Genomic DNA, 20730 nt, shown 5'->3' on the forward strand with positions numbered 1-20730 from the left:
AGAACACTGGTAACAGCGATTGTCTTAGCCCTTGTCTACACTACAGTTTTGTCCAAAAAAAACCCTGCTACTTTTGGCAACACAACAAAGTTACTTTTGGTGGCACAACGCTGCTGCTTTGCCAACAAAATACCTCAACAAGAGGCATAAAGGTTGTTGTGACAAAGTTAAAACATCAGTGTAGCTGCTGCTGTGCATTATAATCACATAACTGGCCTCCCCCAGTATCCCACAATGCCTGCTGTGACTATGCTGCTCATTGTTTCGAACTCGGCTGCCTTGCAGGCATGGGCCGCTGCCTTTTCAGAGCTCTGAGGAGCTTTTACATTTGTTGGCCTGGAAAGCTCATAGAACTGCTGAGGATGCCGCTCCTGGTAGCTGAGGAGGCTGTGGGAGAACGCGGAGGGAATCAGAACCATTAATAGGACATGTGGCTGTTGCAGGCAGGCAGAACAGGGAAGGTGCTGGAGAGACTGTTAAAGCTGCTGTCTGAACTTAAAGAGACCGCACGCCAACTCACTCTCCCCGCGCACACACACTCTGAGCGACAGGGATGGCCTGCTCCCCTGCCTGGCCAGTTCAAGTCTCACCCTGCCCTCGGAGTGACCAGGCAACCAATGTGTGGGCATCAGGTATGGTGTGCACCTGGGGAGCACAAGGTGGTAGGCCTGAGCCTTGACACTACCCCTGCTCCACACGCTGGGAGCGGATGCTGATTGCCTGTTCTGTTCATTCCCTATGGAGCAGCTGGTACTAGCCCCTGTCGGCAGACAGGATACTGAGCTAGATGGACCTTCGGTCTGACCCAGTATGGCTGTTCTTATTAGGCATATAAAATCCAATTTAATTGGTTAACCGGCTACATACTATATTTAACCACGTAACCACTTAGAGGAAGGATGAATGTGTGGGGGAGGCTCCTGCCATGGTCAAGGGCTGCTCCAGCTGGTCGGCCAGAGCAACCCCTGCCTGTGGTGGCCCTGTGGGGCTGAAGAAACTCCCTGCCTGTGGCAGGTGTGGAGCTACTCCAGACCCTACCAGTTAACCAGAACTGGTAAGCCTCACCCATTAAGGTTAACTAGTTAACCATTCACATCCCTAGTTCTTATGCCACACTCTCTCTCCCCTGCCCCCCCCCCCCCACTTCGGTTGAAGAAGTGACTGGCATTCTAGTAGGATGCCCAAGGAATGATGGGATTGAGAAACCTGCATCATGTGACACTGTATCTGCCCCATGAGACTCCGCAAACCCTTGCCAAAGTATCCTACAGCCAGTTGCACAGTGGGATAGCTACCCACCATGCACTGCTCCCTGTGTCAATGCAAGGGCTGCTAGAAGGGATGAGCTCTGCCAACACAAGGAGCATCGTGTGGACATGTAGCAGCAGTGTAGTGAACGCAGCAGAACTGTTGTTGACAAATCTCCATAGTGGAGACAGCCTTAGGGTACGTCTACACTACAGCGCTAGTTCGAACTAACTTAGTTCGAATTAGTTAATTCGAACTAAGCTAGTTCGAACTAACGCATCTAGAACTAAAAACTAGTTCGAACTAGCGTTTTGCTAGTTCGAACTAGCAAGTCCACATTGAGTGGACTCTGAACAGGGCTTAAGGATGGCCGGAAGCAGTGCCGGCAGGGCATAAAAGGAGGACTTAGAGCATGGAGATACTGTCTCAGGCTAGCCGAGGGCTGCGCTTAAAGGGTCCCGACCCCCACCCCGGACACACAGTTCTAAGGGGTGCCCCGCTTCCAAAGAAGTTCTGGCTTGGAGTGCCCTGAGTGCCCACACTGGGCACATCACACCACTCGGCCATCAGCCCGGCTGCACTTGCCGCAGGCTGCCATCTGGGGAGAGGGAGTAATTGGGGGGCTGCAGGAGAGCTTCCACCCCAAGAAGCCCGCAGAGCCAGCCCAGTCCTCCCCATCGGGGGCTCGTACCCCATTCCTCCCTCACCTCCTTCCACTTGCCCTTCCCTAGCCCCCCTTCTTATTGATGTACAAAATAAAGATAACGTTTCTTCCAACATTGACTCTGTCTTTATTGAAAAAAACTGGGGGAGACTGGGAAAAGGAGGTGGGAGAGGGGAAGAGAAAGGCTGGGAGAGGGGAGGGCAACTAACATGATCAGGGGTTGGGAACAGGTCCCAGATGAAGAGAGGCTACAGAGACTGGGACTGTTCAGCTTAGAAAAGAGGAGCCGGAGGGGGGACAGGATAGAGGTCTCTAAAAGCAGGGGTTGGGTGGAGAGGGTGCATTCAGAAAAGTTCTTCATGAGTTCCCATAAAGAAGGACTAGAGGACACCAAAGGAAAGGACTGGGTAGCAGGCTTGAAACTAGTAAGAGAAAGTTGTTGTTCTTGACAAAGCAAATAGTTAACCTGTGGAACTCCTTGCTGCAGGAGGCTGTGAAGGCTAGAACTAGAACAGAGTTTAAAGGGAAGTGAGATCAAGTCATGGAGGTTGGGTCCATGGAGTCCTATTAGCCAGAGGGTAGGAGTGGTGTCCCTGCCCAAAGTTTGTGGAAGGCTGGAGAGGGATGGCACGAGACAAATGGCTTGGTCATTGTCTTCGGTCCATCCCCTCCAGGGTCCCTAGGGTTGGCCGCTGTTGGCAGACAGGCTACTGGGCTAGATGGACCTTTGGTCTGACCCAGGACGGCCATTGTAAGCTCAGGGCTCAGTGTCGGGGGTCTCAGTGGACCCCCTTGATTTTCATGCACACCTGGTCCTGGGTGGCCAGGCTGGCAGCTCTCCTGCCCTAGCCGGCCACTTTCCTGTGCCTAGTGCGGAGATCGTGGACGAGGTCCACGATGTCCGCACTAGCCCAGGAAGGTGCCCGCCTCTTGCGGTCCAGGGCAAGCTCCCGGGAGCCGCCAGCCTGGTCCCGGGAAGAGGGGGAGGGCTGGGGGGCATCGGGTGGGTGGCTCTGTGCCGTGCCAGGTGCAGGGTCTGCTAGCTGGGTGCTGGCAGGCTTGCACCTGGCACGGGCACCGTTGCCAGCCCGTGCCCCTTTAAGGGGTCCGGGGCCGGGAGGGGGGCATAGAGTTTCCCTGGTGTTGGCCAGAGTGGCCACCAGGGAAACCTGGGGAGGGCTAGCCTCCCACTAGTTCGAACTAAAGGGCTACACAGCCCTTAGTTCGAACTAGCTAGTTCGAACTAGGCGTTAGTCCTCGTAAAATGAGGTTTACCTAGTTCGAACTAAGCGCTCCGCTAGTTCGATTCAAATTCGAACTAGCGAAGCGCTAGTGTAGCGCATAGGAAAGTTAGTTCGAACTAACGTCCGTTAGTTCGAACTAACTTTCTAGTGTAGACATACCCTTAGTCTGGAGTGAACTGCAAAGTTGGGAAATCAGCGCTAGCACATCCCCAGCACTGCACAGTAGGGATGTTAAATATCGGTGAATTGAATAGGCGAGTAACTTCATGAATTTTTATTGGTTAGTCGACTATTCTATAGTCCCCGGGGGTGGGGCCGGCAGCCACTATATCAGAGGCAGTAGCGCAGGGGGCCCGGCAGGAGTTGGTCCACGAGGTGAGCCAGTTTAAAAACCAGCTCCCCTCCTATACCAGCAGTCTGTCGCTCGGTGCTGCTGCTTCTGATAAAGAGGCAGCAGAGTGGGGGGCAACAGCCCCTGTCTAAGGGGGGGGGTCTAAGCTCCTGGACAGGGCACAAGCTGGAGCTGAGCCAGACGGCCAGCCCACCTGGCTCCTAATACCCTTTAAATGCAGAGCCGCAGCAGGGGTAGGTTCTGGACCTGGCAGGAGCCAGAACTGAGCCGAGCTGCTGGCCAGCCTGCAAAAAATTTAGTGGCAAGGGGGGAGGGAAATGAATGTAGTCTATAGCATTAACCTATAAGCTTTTGCTTATCAGTTAATCAGTTAATCGACTACACTATTACACCCCTACTGTGTGGGGGTATCTGGGCATCCTGTGCAGCCAAGCTTGGAAGTTTCTGATCCTGGCACTGGTGTGCTGGTGCAAGACTTCTCCCCCACACAGGGTGTGTCTACCCAGCCGTCAGAGGGATGACCGCTGCACTTGCAGACCTACCCAGTCTAGCTTTGGGCTCAAATAGCAGCAGCAACCAAGCCATGGCAGAAGAGGTTGTGAAAGGCCACCCAGAACCCTAGGTAGTTACTTGAGTGGCTAGGTCAAGTTGTTGTGGCTTCATTGCCATTGTTATTGGAGCTAACCAGAGCCAAGCTAGCTCTGCCTGTCACCGCTTGCTGCAATCACACCTCTCTCTGCAGCGCAGATGCAATCTACGAGCTCTAGTCAGCCAGGGTTTCCACCTGCAAAGCATCCCAGCGCAAAAGCCACCCCAACAGGGGCTGCTACAGCAAAAGGCGGGTCACTGGCTGAGATCCAGCATCCTCCTAAATGTAGGTGGGGCTGTGGCCTGGGCAGGCTGGTATGCACTGTGCTGGCACAGCCCACAGCTGCATCCGAGGACGGGCCTTTAATTTGCCCTGCTTCGATGAAAACCCAGGAAAAAGGCAAGTGGAGGTACCGGTACCTGCTTTCCATAGGGATCACTCTGCCCTGGGATGTGGGGGGATCCATCTGCCGCAAGTTTGCAAATGACACCTCCCCGTGCCAGTGCAGGGGTGTGACCCAAGGATTTAAACTGTGACAGGAGACTAGTGCTACTTAGTCTGGGGTGTTCACACTGTTTGGTTCCAGCCCTTGGTTTGTGGATTGTGGGGGACCATATATCACAGAGGGAAAACAGGAGATTGTATGGGGCTAGCCGGAGACCTCCCCCACCTACAGGGCTGGTCCGTGCAACTCGCACAAGTCCCCCCACTCCTGAGCTGGGGCCCATCCCATGCAGGGCTGGTGTTACGGCCTGAGCCGCTGTCTGCTCCCCATGAGAAACGGGGGCTGAACTTGATGTGTATCCAAGCCCTGCCTCCCCCACGGCCTGGCACTGCTGCTCGCCCCACCCTCTCACAACTGTCTACACCCCACTTGGACAAAAGTGGGCATTTGTCCCACCTGTCAAGCTGGACAGCTAGGATACGGCTTAAGCAAAGGGTCTGTCCCAGCCAAATCGGGACATACAGGCACCCTAACCCAGTGGTCACCAACCAGTAGATCGGGATCTACTGGTAGATCTTGGAGCCTCTGACAGGGGATCCTGACTGGTTTGGCCAAGAGGCTGTCAAGTGCTGGCACTTCACCTGCCCCTTCCCACACTGCTGCACATCTCCTGCCTTTTGCCTTGGAGCTGACCCCCTACTCCCACCTCAGGCCTCCTGCTTTCTTTGCAAGGCAGGGGAGGGACAGGAGGGGTGCAGATGTCAAGGTGCCCCCTCTCCCACTTTGTATCCTATCTCTACAGGGCAGAGAGGGGGCACAACAGGACTTGGGAGGGAGTTTGCTGGCTGCTTTTTGGGAGTGGTGCAGGGCCAGGACAGGGGTGAGCCTGCCTTAGCCCCACTGTACCACCACCCAGGAGCCACCTGAGGTAAGCAGGGCCCAGCTGGAGCCCACATCCCAAACTCCTACCCCAGTCATGTACCCCTTCCTGCACCCCAAACCCCTGTCCCAGCCCCGAGTAGCCCTGTATCCGAACACTCTCCCAGAGCCTGTACCTAGAACCCTCTCCTACTTCCCAACTGCCTGCCACAAGCCCCTCTCACACACCAAATCTCTTAACCCAAGACCACAGCCTGCCCCAGCCTGATGACAGTGAGAGAGGATGGGGGAAGGAGGGAGGACAGAGTAAGCAGGGGCGGGGCCTCGGAGAAGGGGCACAAAGGAGGCAGGATATTTGGGTTTGAGGTAGATCTTGAATTGCACTTAAATTCAGAAAGTGATCTAGTGCTTACAAAGGTTGGAGACCCCTGCCCTAACCCTACTGTATGCACAGGCTGGAAACTGGATCTGTTCAAGGGCCACTTTTGCAGGAATATAAACCCACTGTCTTCAGTGGATTAACTCCCGATTCACACCAATGTCACAGCAAGAGGCAGGACTCTGGTATATCACCACACAGACCCCTCTGTACTCACAGTCTGAGAGCATGAACACGGCTATGGTGTCCTGGGGCATGGGTCTTAATTCATTCACCAACTTTACCCAACCTTGCAGCTCTGCCTGAGTATAATTATACAAGAACGGCTGTTATAAACTGTTAATTATGGTTTACCACAGCAATAATCCCTTAAAATCAGTCATTAGGCTGCTTAAGAACTGTTCTGTATTTGGCATATTCTAATGAGTTAGTGTAGTTAACGAGTGATTTGTTGGAGCTGTAATCCTCTCAACATCACCTCAGGGTTGTTCACTAAAAAAAAAGAAGGGCAGTGTGAGATGTAGTTATCTGCTGATCCAGCCTGATATCTTTTGTGGGGAATGAATTGCAGAGCTAGACACTACACTAAGTAATATACAAAAGAGACTGTGTCAGTTTCAGAAAGGCCAAGAACCAGCATCTGTGATATCAGGTACCTCTTGGCATTTAAATGGAACTGGTAGTATCCAAAATAGAACTTCTAGCCCTCTCCTCTTTATATTATTTTATTTCAATCCCACCTGGCAGCCAGCATGAAGAGGATTTGACGAACTAGAACTGCAGGTTTATTAAATCAACTCAAGAGAGAGAGAGAGAGATGTTATCTGGGGACCTTTTATCAACCCCTTCTCGCTCCAACATGTCTGTCAGGTTTTTCGTTGTACTTGGTTGTTTTTTCTTTCCCCGGCTCTCTCCCTCTTTTCAAGAAAGAAGGATTCCAATAATCACAGCACCGGAGTTGTCACATCGGAGCATGCCAATCCAGCGCGGCTCTGTTTGTAACAGACTGATCAGAGTGGGAGCCGATCAAGTCCCTCATATGGGGCTGGAGCGTGCCTCCTAAAATAAGTCCAGCGAGGACAGAGGTGCAGAAGCACACTGAGGAAGAGTTGGGATGGAGAAGACCAGAAAGAGAATCACTGAGGGAGGAAAATTAATCTGCCAGAAGTTCAAAGGGGAGCATAGAGGTGAAGGGTGGGAAGATGCCACCTTTCAGTATATTTCTCTGAGACACGAGGACTCAGCTTTGTAACACAGAAGCCCCCCGAGACTGCTTTCCTGTTCCCATTAATGGCCAGAGCCTGATGATTCCCAAAGAAGTGGGCATCTTCCCTCCCCAGGCCCATCTAGTGCATTTAGCGCCACGTGTAATATTTGGGGGGGATTGAGGGGTGGAGAACTGCCTTCTCAATCCCTTCAGGCAATCAGCTTGGTCCCTGAAGCATAAGATAAAATTGCCCTTATTATTTTAGCTTGCATAGCAGCAAATGTTGCTAATGGTCATAAAATTATCCAGTCCTTATTTAAATCCAGCTACCGTCTGTGTCTTGACGACCTCCTGATGGGCTCTGGCATCATTCCAGCATTGGGGAGGAAAGAGGGAAGGAGGCAGAGAGCTACCAGAGTGAACAGACGGGGGTGGGGGAATCCAAAGCCCTCGGCAACCCAACAACAAACGAGCCAAAGGAATCGAATAGAACAAAAGATATTAAAGAGAAATCAATCCATCAGCCAGAGACTTCAAAGAGGGAGAGTGTCAAGGAGAGGTGGAAGCAGTAACAGATATAATTAGTAACACTAATAACAATGAGGGCTGGAGCCTGGGCCATGAAACAGGATGAGGCAGAAGAGCGCCGAGCAGACATGCGCCTCGACAAGTGTTATACTTTATGTGCGAAACAAGGCCAGATGGAAATCCAGCCACAACGGGGTCTTGGGTTTTGGTGCTAGCTTGTTCTGCCAGTCATCTGAGCCTCTGGCTTCTCCAGCTCTCATTTTCAGGACTCATTGACGTGGAGCTATTTGCCACCCCGGTTCTCTGGTCTGACCAGAAAGGTCAATCAGACAGAACAACCAGCAGGAAGCAATTTTATACCCCACTTCTGCTCTTCCCCAGCGCCACGAGGAGCTCTGCTCTCCACCACCGCCAGGGGCGAGAGGATGGGAACAGTATCAGGCTCTCTTATTCCACAGCAGGACTTAATGGAATGATTCTGGGCATTTCCCATTGCTGCAGTATCCAAGTACTCTATACAACATGCAGAGCTTCATGTGGGGAAGGCCACAGTTTGCACTCTGCCCCTCGTTTTAAGCTGCTCTCCTATGTGGTCATTCCTGAGAGCTGTCTTTCAGGGTCTACACTGAGGCTACAGCTACACTGACATTTTTTTTTGGGAGAAGAGGATTTGAAAATTGCACTCTCATTTGCATATCTTCTTCTGATTCTTTTTGTGGAAGAGATTTTGTGGATAACAAGACCCATGTAGACGGGGCCATTTGTCGGAAAAAAACCTTTTTCGCAAGATCCCGTAAACCTCGATTTTTGAGGAATAAGGGATCTTGCAGAAAAGGGTTTTTTTTTTCTGATAAATGGCTTTTTAATCGGCAAAACCTCTTCCGCAAAAAGAATCGGGAGAAGATATGCAAATGAGATCATGATTCGCATATCTGTCCCTGCAGAGCCCGTGGCTTATAAATGGGTCATCAGATCAACGTTCCACCACCCAGGAAACCAACAGCCCAGTTTTCCCAATGATTTCCCCTCGGACTCGATTTCTGGCCTCAGTTCTCGTGGATACTAGAGTTTGTAGATCAAAACCAATTAAAGTGACTTCTTCTCCCTCTCAGACTAACTTCTGACATTCTCCAGAGTAAAAAAATCTTCTGACAAAAATGTAAAAAAACCACCAGCAACAAAAACCAAACCCCCTCCGTCCCAAACCACCCAACTTATCATACCGCTGTTGTGGCGTATGCACACCCCGTCACAAGGGTGAGGGTACTCAGGTGTGTGGATGCTGCCTGGTCGGCCACAGGGTCGCCAACAGTCTCTATAGTCCATAAATATCCACCTGCGGTCTAGGGTAGTTGAGCTTAGTGTCTAAGGTCAATAATGCTGTCCCTTCTCTCAGGGCAGTATAGTCTACCAGTCAGAGTCCATAAAGAGTCCTAGTTTCAGGGCAGTATAAAGAATCAGTAAGTAGCCCTTACTCCAGGGCAGTATTGCCTAATGGTCAGAGTCTGTAAGCAGCCCTTACCTCAGGGCGGTATGGCCTAAGGGCCAGAGTGAGTAGGCAGCCCTGGTCTCAGGGCAGTACAGTGAGCCAGTAAGGATGAGGGCAAATACCCTGATAGGGGGACCCGGGCCCACCCTACTCCACCGGGTTCTGACCCAGGGCCCTGTGAGAGGCAGAGCCGTCTACCACCCGCTCAACGGGGAATCCAGTCAAAAAACGAGTGTACCTGGGTGGGAGACGCTGCTCCTGCACCCTCGTTGGGTCACTTCCTACCAGGGCTGGTGGGGCAGCGCCCCATGTAGCGACTGGGTCTCTCGGTTCCCTGGCAGCGGCTTCTCCCTGGGGCTCCGCTGGGGCTGTGTAGCGGTGATCTCCTGGGACTCCAGTTTCCATGCTCTGCTGCAGCTCTGGCTGGACGTCCTGCTCCTTCACTGACCATCCCAGACTGAGCTGCCCTCCTGCCTTTCATGTGGCCCCAGCATTTGGAGCATGCTCAGTCTGGGTGAAGGGGCGGGACTTCCTGCCCACAGGGTCTTAATCCCTCTTGCGTCAGTGTGGAGTAGGCACACTTCGTCGCAACCACCACGTTCAAATACCGTGTTCAACCACCACGTTTTGCAACAAACCTGAGTCTCTAAGTTAAAAGAAGCACCAGCATATTTCCTATTAGCCAGGACTCTTTTTCTGAACAGCTCATACATTCATATCCAATTTTTCTAGACACTTGTGTCAATGCAATGTCATCAGACACCAGCTAATCGCTCCCCTCAGCCTGAAAAAGCTTTTCCATTGAAAAGGAGGGGATGTTAATTGTTTTTAAAAGAGCAGATGAGCAAGCACTTCTGTTTTTTTTTTAATGTCTCTTTCCTGGTCAGACTGGGTGCATCTTGTAGCTTTTAAGTATCATGCAATTTTTAGCACGGTTGGTATCCAATTTGAATCCATCATCCTGGCAGACAGCATAAACTGATTTACACCAAAACTTAGCACACTTTTCCTGTCCTCTCAATCCACTGGGATCCCTTGCTGGAGACGTACAGGTCTTATAGCCGACACAATAGTCACTATCCTAACCTGTTTTAGTAGCAAAAAAAACGGTAACAGAATCAAACCTGCCTATATTGCATCAGCAACAGCACCATGTATCGTTGGCTGATGAGCTCTAGCATTATTTTGGTGATGTCCTTAGAAAATAATGCCTCCCCTTCCCCCATCTTGCTTCAACATGTTTTCTGGTCAGCCCAAGTGACACTATTTTCTCTAGTCTCTAAGCCCGCAGCAGGGGGCTGTGAAATGAAAAGGACTGCGATTGCATCTCCTCTCCCTGTTTCGCTGACATGCTGGAGCTAGTTACAGCTCTAAAAACACAACCTCTCCCTAAACTGAAGCCACCCATCCACAGAGGATGCAGAGTCCTTCCTCCTGGAGCCACCAAGTGAATCTAGAGCTGTAATGTAGCCCCCAGTGCCCACATCTGGCTGCGATATTTTGTCATCTCCCTCACATGAGGCTAAGCTCTTACAACACGCCAGGGCTCAGGCTGACAGAGTGGCAGAAATCAGGCCACAAATTGCTTTCATCGTCAATCTCACTAGTGGAACAATGAGATGATGCTAATAAAACAACTCAGCGGCAGTCTGGGAAGCTCGCCGTGCTCCACAAACACTGGTTGATTAAGCCTTACAACACTCCCCTGGAAAGATTGGGGAGTGTTATTTCCATTTTACAGAGTCCCTGACAGAAAGCGGGCAAGTGATCTGTCCAAGGCTGGGCCAGAGCCAGGAGTCAGAACCCTGATTTTCTATCTCCCAGCTCGGGGTTAACCAGGAGACTTTCCTTCCTATGTAAGTGGTAGGGTGTTGCTTCTCCGTCAGGCCCTCTGCTGGGCAGAGAAGGGACTGGGCAGGACCATGATTCGGAAAGTGGATGTTTGGAAGCCCTAGGACTCCATGGGGCCCTGCAGTCATCAGAGCCTGCTGTTCCTTCCCTGAAGCTGCCAGCTCATGGGTCTGCCACTGACCTGGCTACTGTGATGACAAACCCAAGCAATGTCAGCTCACAATGACAGCCTCCAGTTCCAATGGAGTGGTGGGGACAGGGACAAAGACATAAGGAATTAGACCTCTCCTTGCCTTAAAGGAGTCACGAAAACTAACATGGTCTTTAATAGTGGAGGTGGATGCAGAAAGACAGTGCCAAGGGCCAGGTGTCATACCATGAGAGTGGTAGGAGTTAAGACCCATTTTGGGTGTCTGGCCAAACATCTCTTTGTAGTTTGCTTGCCAAGGGGTGCACATTGAATTTACACTTGGGAGCATTTGCACTTGAATTTTCTTACATCACTGCGCCTCAAGCAACCTCCCCCATCACTTGTGCTTGAGCCCAGTCCTGCCTTTAACAATGCAGCTACAGTCAGAAAAAGACACCGGAGCATACATCATCAGGGCACCCTACTACGATGATTTCCAGGTCAAATTTGCTCCGATAACAAGACTGCCCCCTTATTGCAAGAGAGTCAGCGTTTGGAGGGGTTGGCAGCATTTTGCTCCTGTCCTAGTATCAAAGATTTAAGAATGCATGTGAAAATATTAACACACCAAACCAGACAAAAAGCCAAAGAGAGGCTTGAATGCAGCCGGTACACAGGCTAGGCGGTCCCAACGAGCTCGGCTTTCAGAGCGCACTTCTCGAATGAAAGGGACTGGCGTGTTTGCTACAGGCGTGTGGTGCAGAGTATCTCTGTAGCTTCTACATGGAGGACAAGGTAAAGAAACTTTGCTTCTCTCTGAATCACTGGGAGCTTCTTAATGCTACGTCAAAGGGCGACGAGTCTGTCTCTTTGGGAACATGCTAACTTCCCATGATGGATTAAACTTCCTCTTTCATCTGTGGCATTTTGCCATCAACTGTGGCCACTGTACCATGCTTCCAGGGCAGGCTCTGCACCTGCCCAACTGTAGCCAGAGACCAGCCTCCTACTGCAAATCAGCACTAAGCACTGGAATAGTGATAGTCTGGTCTAGCTGAAACAAAAGACAGAACTATGTAGCACTTTAAAGACTAACAAGATTAACCATCTTGTTAGTCTTTAAAGTGCTACATAGTTCTGTCTTTTTGTTTCAGCTAAGCATTGGAATGGCACACTTACAACAGAGAGCAGGTCCTTAATCTGCATAGGAAGTGGGGGGAGGCAGGAAAACAAGGCTTCTTGCCTCTACATACAGTGGGGGAGGCTGCACTAGAGTCTGAAAAAAGATCTTTCACTGCCCTGACCCAAGACAAGAGAGAACACCCCCTGGAATGAAAGGTTTTCAGTGCTCTGCCTCCTTTCCCATCCCAAGTATTGTACGGCCAGAATGAAAAGAGAATAGAAGCTCTCTTCTCCTCTCCTGGCTTCTGAAGTTAAAGTGACTTCTGCACGGGCCTCTCCAGCCCACTCTGTGGCAAGCCCTTTGCAGAATCAGCCCAACCAGAGAGAGAGAGACTTTCAAATTCTCAGGGTGCGGAATGAGACAGGATGTAAAATCCAGGCTGTTTCCAACACGGCACAGAAAATAGCCTTCTCAACTTGATCCCTACGGCAACTAATGCAGCTGGAGACTGGCATCCACTGTGTGTACTTCAGCAACGGCTGATGCATTTCACTCACTCCTCCCCAGAGACTTCTGCTGACAGGGGCTGGGGCAGGAGTAGCTGTGAACTCCCCAGGACCGTCGGCACTCAGAGCAGTGGGATGAGAGGACTGTGGATGAGTGACTCAGTTCCCCTAATGGTAGTGACTTCTCCCAAACTATCCTTATTGAGGACTCCTGCTGGGAGAGGTGATGATTGGAGTTGGTGAGCCCCCTCAGCCAATAGACCCCCCACCATTCCCTACACCGAGGCTGTGTCTAGACTGTGGTGTTCTTTTTCCGCTTCTTTTGTCAGAAGAGGCTTTTCCAACATTTGGCCTGTCTATATGGAGCCAAATGTCAGAAACCCCCCTTTTTTCGGCACATCCATTCTTCCTTGTGAAGCAAGGTTTACAGGGATGCTGAAAAAACACGTCTGCTTTTCTGAAACTTTTTTTGGAAGAGCATACACGTGCCTTGGACGCTATCCTGGAAAAATTCTGCAGTGTAGACATAGCCAGACTGTCTCCTGTGGGGGAGGCCAAACCTGGAATAGCTGATTTTCCCAGATCTCCCAGGACCGTTGTTCAACAACAGGACAGAGATCTTTTAGGGCTGGTCTGCAGTGAAAAGAGACATCTGCATAGCTATGCTTCTCACCAGCAGGAAAAATCCACAGCCCTGAGCAACATAGTTAAGTCAATCTAACCCATCCATAGGCCATGCTGTCAATGGAGGAATTCTTCCCTGGCCTAACTACCAGCTTCTTAGTGAGGTGGATTATGTACTATGAGAGGGGAAACCTCCTGTTGCAAGTATCTGTGTGGAGGCACTACAGTTGCAGCTGTGTGGACACCAGTTTCAGGTAGTTTGTTTTTCTCCTCTTAATTTATAAATCATGAATCCTGTATCAGAGCCTCCTGCTCTCTTGCTGGCTCCAATATCATCTCTATCTTTCCCACCTTCTCCTATCCTTCCCCAACTCCATTCCTTTCCCCACTATATGTATATGGAGATATACCAATCTCCTAGAACTGGAAGGGACTTTGAGAGGTCATTGAGTCAAGGCACCTACCTTCATGCAGGACCAAGTACCATCCCTGACAGATTTGCCCCAGATCCCTAAATGGCTCCCTTGAGGATTGAACTCATAAACCTGGGTTCAGCAAGCCAATGCTCATACCACTGAGCTATCCTCCTCCCCCCTTTCTTTCACACCACACTTATCAGCAACTCCTCCTCTCCTCAGCTTCTCTCAACCAGCTGCTGTGCCCTTGAGGGTTCTCTGTCCCTCCTCACTTTTTCCATGCCTCACCATCCCCATCACCCACCTCAGCTTGTCCCGTTCCCAGCTTCTTACCCCCCCATCCTGCTGACCCCTCAGGATTCCCCATTTTCCACTTCATCAGTACCCAACCTCTTATCCCGGTGATGACTCTAACTCATCTGGCATTTAGATCCAGGAGTGCTTAAAGCAACAGTACACCAGGGCACAGTCCATGTCTCTGTTTTATTGCCGAAACAATTCTTTTGCCTCCCCTTTTAGTAGGAGTAATGCAGTGTGGGAGGCAATGCCATTGTGTGCTCTCACAGCAGGGGGGCTTCTTAGATAAGTCTAACTCCAAGTGGCTCAGCATGTAATCAACAATCATTGCAAGTCTTAGCATCAGAATTATTCCTCCCAACTCCTTGTGCTAGATATGCATTAGAATCCTCATTTTATAGAAGGGAGAAACTAAGTCAGTGGGGCTAAGTGATTTGTCCAAGGCTCCCCATCAAATCTGTGCCAGAGCCAAGACTAGACCCTAGAAACTCTGAACTCCCACTGCTGACACTTCCTGACTAAACATGGCTGCTTGCTCATTTAGTGTAGAGCTGCTTGCAGTCGACACTTTCAGTTGAATGCTCCCATATCAGTCAGCAAACCGCACAGGAGCTGAGTTTCCCAAAGGTCATTGTTTGATGCACAGCTAATTGCTACTCACTAGCAAGGCCCCTCTCCACAGGGAGCCTCCATACAGAGACCTCTTGGATGCCAAGGGAAGAGTCGTTGTTGGAAGAAATCAGGAGCACTGGCATGTGCTCTCTGAAACCAGGCATGCCATCTTCAGGGGCAGTGTATGCACAAATGAAGCGCCCTCTGGCCAGGAACTCTTGTCTGCAGAGAGCAGACTCTTATACACCAGATTACCCCCGGATGCCAGGGCAGAAGCCCTGTTCTACAAGGGGCAGAGGCTATAATTCACTGGAGTGCTGGTTTATTAAACCTTGTTGAACCAACTAGCTTCTTCGGAAACCCATGGCTGAAAGCAGCAATTCATCTCAATGTCTCTCCCCCACACTGAGGGAGTCTCTGAAGAGAGATATTTCTTCTAACCTAGCCTATTATCCATTCACCCTCGGGAGGCAACTTTCTAATGGGCAGGAGGCTGCCTTCCCTTGCCAGTTTCCAGCACTGCTTCTCACATCACCTCTGTTTTGCTAAGATAGTGGGTTTAATGTAAACTTATTAATTACTTCATTTCTCCTGCGAGGAGCCAAGAGAAAGATTTCTAGAAGCAGCCAGGCTCTGCTATTATGTTGGCCGAGAAGTTGAGTGGGGCTGATGTCATGATTCATTTTCTTCATGACTGATGAAGGCGAGTCTTAGCTTCATGTCGTGCATATGAATCAGACAGCGTTCCCCTGGCACAGAATGCCAGGCAATCCATCTTCAACCAGGGCTTCTCCCAGCCTCAGAGAAAATGGCAAACTTTTGTTATTGGTCTTCACTCAAATGGCTATGCTAATGCCCTGTAACCACAATGAGAATGGGGGAGTTGTGATCCGTTCACAAAAGTTGCGCCTTCCACCACTTATGAAAACTGGGGTGGGAGCAATTTGTTCCCTTTAATTTTTTCCATCCATGTGCAGAATAAATGTTGTTATGTGCACTGAGGCATGCACGAATGTGCACCACCAATATAAACACATGCTGCTAGCTGTGGGCTCTCTGCTAATCAGCTGGAAGGCATTTGAATCTCTCATGAGAGGCTGCCCAAGTGCACAGCTTACAGAGAACGCTGAACTGGAGCAACTGTTTACTTCTTGCGCTTGTAGCTCCACACTCTGTTTGCTTCAGTCATTCTAGTTGGGAAAGATTGGGCCTAGAGTTACTGTGAGTGTCCTCAGTATGATTCCTACTGAGAATGGAGGAGCTACTGCCTTCCCACAGGGTAATGGAATAAAGTACAAAGGGGAAGCCATTGTATTAGTAGGAATCACTTTTGGATAATGTGTAGAGACTAGTATCATTTCTGGCAGTAATGAGATGTGCCTCAAAAATTGAAGGACTGTATAATACACCCTCAGGAGTGGCCCAAGGCCGGCTGTGGCAGCTGGCGCCCCAGGCGGAAGGCACGATCGGTGCCCCCGCCTGCACAGCCGTCAATGGCGTGATGTCATCATCGGGCGCCTAGGCCGCCCCTGTACACCCTCCCTTCCTGTGGTAAACCCAAGCACCACCAATTGACCATTTGTTATCAATCGGATACCTATGATGCCCTGGGTAAGGGAGGGAAGGGAGTAAAAACGTCAAATAAAAGAAGCATACGCCCAGATGGGAAAGTGATACTTTAATCTGAAAAACAAACTAACCAGCCCCTCTATTACAGTACAGCCTTTCAGAGCTGTCAGAAAGATCCCTCTGCAGTCGGGAGAGAGAGGTGGTGACGGTTACACCCAAAAATAGCCTGAAATAGCCAAGCAACCCGAGAGTCTTGTGCAAGGAAGGAAAAGCACTCCAGTGATGTCTAAGCACTGGGCGTTTAGCGTAAGAGGGGGAAGAGAGAAGGGTCCACACAGGTGCTGAGTTCTGACAAACCAGCTATGAAGGACATGATCTTGCAAAGCTTTCTGTCTTGAACGGTTCTCAACTCTCACTGAGCAGCGAGCTGTCTATGAGAGCAGGCTGTATCCAAAGGGCCCCACTAGCCATGACTCCAGTCCTCCACAATTGTCCTGCACTCCCAGAAGCCAACCCTCATTAGTTGGTGGCTGCTCAAGCTGTCATTTCCCCTATAGCCTGTGCGCTGAGCTTCAAAGAGCTTTCATGTAGGAGAGGTTGAGACCCAATTCAACAGGATCCACCTACAAGAAGCTGGGACTTGAGCAGCTGTGAGCTCCCCAAAGTCAACATTCTCCTGCCCTCTCTATAGTGACTCCTGCTGAGACAGGCTACATAAGAAGCTGACAATTTAATAAAAAGGTCTCAATGTTCAATAGGGAGGTGGACAGCTGGCAAAAGGGAGCTCTGACCTGGAGTTATTTTTGTTCTCCCCTGGAAACTGTATTGTGGGAATCTTAATTGCTTCTTCAAACAGCCATGATGTGTTTGGGGAGAAAAGGAGAGAGGGGACTGTAAAAGAAATGGGAAGCAACCGTATGCAACAGAAGCAAAAGAACTTGGCCTGATTAGCTCCTGGATCCCCTTTCCACTGCACTAGGCAGGCCAGCGGTGAAACGACAGTCCTGAGCCACATCTAGAAGGTGCCAGGCTAGCTTTCAGTGAGGGTTAAGCACAAGTCTGGCGGCTGAAGAGTTCGAGGGTGACGGCGCTGAGGAATGCTGGAATGCTGTCCTGGTGCAGCAGGTGCAGATCGATGAGCTCACGAATTGTCAGAGAGAATTCAGTTTCCAGAAGTTGCATCTTCCCACCAGAGGAGCTGGAGGCCTGAGAGGAGAAGATAGGGGTGGAGAAGAGAGAAATGAGGGGCAGGGAAGGAAGAAAGAAATTGTTAATACAGTAGGGTTTCATTTCACTTCAAATACTGAAGAATTCTAGCACTCTTGCTATGGAGGCTCCTTCAGTGTACATCTTATTCTAATCAAGGTAACGTTATCTGCTGCAGAGCAGGTGTTCAACACATGATTTAATTGGACCATTATTAAGTTCTGCATTTCCAAAATCTCTGAACAATACCCCCCCTTGTGAGCCTCAAATGAATAATGAATTACAAGGCAGTAGGAAGAATATTTAAAATATCTTGAAAATAAACTTTAAAGGGTCTGAACAATTAACACATGCAGTCACAGCAGAAAAAGCAGAACCAGGGATGCTTTAGAAGAAAAATCTTTGAATAGCCTGGTCTTGGGTGGCAGAAAATAGTCAAAGAGCTCTTTCTCCATTAAGGATCCAAAGTCCTTAGGCCACTCCTCTCTTGGAGGAAAAGACGACATGTTTTCAATGAATATTCCTTTTAAATGAGCCAGTGATCTATCTTTAATTAGGCCCCCTGGTTTGGGTATGTCTACACTGCAATAAAAGACCCAGAGTGATTACACGATTATTTAACGTGGGGGCAGGGCCAGGAGCCAGTATGCTCCTGACTCCACTGCTGGGGAGCCCCAGCAGAGGCAGCAGCTGTGGCAGAGGCAGCAGCACAAGGTGGCAGGCGGCTCCCAACGCAGGCCAGCCTACCCCCCTGTGCTGCTGCCTTTGATACGGAGGCAGCAGCACAGGGTGGCACCAGACCCCGCCCCCCATGGACAGAGGCTGCACTGGCTTCCCATGGAGCAGCCTCCCCGACCTTCCCCCACGCTGCTGCCTCTGAGGGAGACAGCAAGGGGGGGCACGTGGCTCTGTGTAAGCTGATATGTGGGGGGAGCCGGCTTGAAAGCCAGTTTTCTGCGTGTATCTGCTCCTGCCTGCTCCCCTCACAGTATCTGCTACTGCCTCTCTATCAGAGGGAGCAGTGGGGGGCGAGAGTGGGGCAGGCGGCTCTGCTGATCCAGTGCTTGTGGGAAGCCAGCTTAAAAGCCATCTTTTCATGGGCACCAGCTCCTGCCTCCCGTCCTTCACTGGTACAGAGGTAGCAAGGGGGGGGAGGGGAGTACATGTCGTCGATAGGACTAACCCATAAGCCTAGGTTTATTTGTTAATCATGTAGTCAGCTACATGCTGACATCCCTATTATCAAGACCGCTTCCCATGATCAGGTGCTTTGCTGAAGGAGAAATTAGACACACAGAGAAGGGTGGAATCTCAACACATGGTAAAAACCTCTCATCATAACATAGGCATAGGTGCTGGAACTAAGACAGCGGCGGGCGCTGCAGCACCCCCTGGCTTGAAGCGGTTGTCATTAAATCCAGGGTTTACTGGTCAGTTCAATGGCTCTCAGCACCCCCACTGCACAAACTGTTCCAGCCCCCCTGAACATAGGTTATAAAAAGGGTAAAGAAGCAAAATGCAAGAGGAACCAAAGGATCCAGTGCAAACTGTGCTTGTTTCTTAATAAACCAGCAAAACAATCCCAGCAGAAAGTCGTGTTTTCCTCCCCAGACATTTCTCTTTTGGGAAAGATCACTGTTCCGCATCTGCCCTCTTCATGAGGCACAACACAACCAGCCGGTCTCCGGAATGGGACATTCCTTAGCCACATGCTATGCAGCCAAGGGAAGTCTTGAAGCAGCTCAGATAGAACTGCCCTCTCCCAAGGGGGCTATCAGTAACTTGAGTGCTGGGTGTTTGTGTGCACAGGCAGCATGTACCTTCACCTCCTAGAAGGGCAACGCTAATGTCAGGGAAGCACCAAAGGCCCCAGGGATCTTTTTGTTTCCAATTTCATGTTTGCAGGAGTCAGGGTTAATTTCATTATGAACTTCTCATGTAAATGTCACTTCTGATTGTGACGAGTGCAAGGCACAGAGGAAGGCCCTGTCACACCAATGCCAGGGAGGGGATTGAAACAAGATTTTGTAGTGGAAAAGTAAATTAAGAGTTTGTTTAAAGCTCTTCCACTTCAGTTCAATGTTCATTTCTCTTTATGAACTACTCCAGATGGTGAAGTTTAGCGCCTTAATCCTTTGTTTCATAGAGCCACCCTTCTCGCTTTCTGAGCATTCTTTGGGAAAGTGGGTCAGATAGGGACAAACTGAAGAGACTGACTGGGAAAGATGAAAACAGTGGCAAATGACAGAGAGAAAGGGAACTAGGTCAGTGAGGGATCTGCATTTGCACAATCTCAGTGTGGAGCTCTCACATAGCCTTGAATTAGACCATAGGCCAGATGCTATCAATCAGAGATATGCCAAGGCAGCCAGCTTTTGAGTTTGCAAATCCAAGCCCATGGGTTTTGGATCTGGGTCTCTGTGTGCCAACACATTAAAGTTTAGGCTGGGGAGAGGAAGGTCAAAATATTACGGAGGCACCAGTAGTATCTTCATAGTCAGGGCTGAGTTGAATTTTACAACTCTCTTCACTATGTATGAAATATATAGTGTCTCCTCCACCAAATTAGTGCCCTTATTATTTGGGCACAGAATTAAGTAAATCCATGGAGGAATTTGGCACCCACTGTCAGACCATTTATTTGTTCTTTATGGTCTAAATAATGGAAATAGCTTCAAAACTCTGTACAGTTAGAACTCAGTGAAATCTTCTGGTTGTTTCTATATTGCTCAAGGGTGGCATAAAGCAGCCAGATATTAAATCCCGGGCTTCATTTGCAAGTTCGAATGCCTACATTGGCCACCCTAGTTCGAACTAGGGTGGCAGTGTAGACATACTCAAACAGATTTATTTGGGCATAAGCTTTCATGGGCAAAGATGCATCTGAGTCCTTGCCCACAAAAGTTTATACCTGAATAAATCTGTTAGCCTTTAAGGTGCCACAGGACTCATTATTTTTTGAAAAAAATCATATCATTCTTTTTGCATTTCTTATTTAGTGTTCATGTACACTACAATGGACTAAAAAAACCTAACAAACAAGCAAGTTGCTGGACAAAATTTTGGTTAAAATGGAGTTAAAGTTGAGAGTACCAGTAATTTTGGGTAAAATTTATCACAGGAATATAATTATCATCAAACCAAACATTATTAACTCTGAGTTCCCTGGGTTTATGTCAAACTTAAAAAAAAGGGCCAAATATGTTCAGGTAAGGAAATGTAGTTAGGGCACCTAAAAAAATCTGCAATCTGATCTGTCGTGATGGCATGTGGAAAATGTCTAATAACATTTCTTTAAAAATTAATTCAATCTAATATGGACCAAAAGGACGACAGTGTTTTATCCAGTCATATTGTTAGGATGTTGTTACT

At 49.6% G+C, this 20730-nt stretch overlaps 1 protein-coding gene across 7 annotated transcripts in view; it reads right to left on the minus strand.

The window, feature by feature from the left end:
* Window positions 1–16240: 16240 nt before the first annotated feature.
* The window catches only part of MAD1L1 (mitotic arrest deficient 1 like 1), a 743124-nt gene continuing 738634 nt past the window's right edge, over window positions 16241–20730 (minus strand). For 6 of the 7 annotated variants that reach the window (XM_075899591.1, XM_075899593.1, XM_006112872.3 and 3 more), the window contains one exon: window positions 16241–17358. In XM_075899591.1, coding sequence (XP_075755706.1) covers window positions 17200–17358 — 159 coding nt within the window. In that variant the 3' untranslated portion in view covers window positions 16241–17199. The remainder of the gene's footprint in view (window positions 17359–20730) is intronic. The other variant, XM_014581068.2, reaches the window with a different exon arrangement.

This window comes from Pelodiscus sinensis, chromosome 16, assembly GCF_049634645.1.
Source record: "Pelodiscus sinensis isolate JC-2024 chromosome 16, ASM4963464v1, whole genome shotgun sequence".
Classification (NCBI taxonomy): domain Eukaryota; kingdom Metazoa; phylum Chordata; order Testudines; family Trionychidae; genus Pelodiscus; species Pelodiscus sinensis.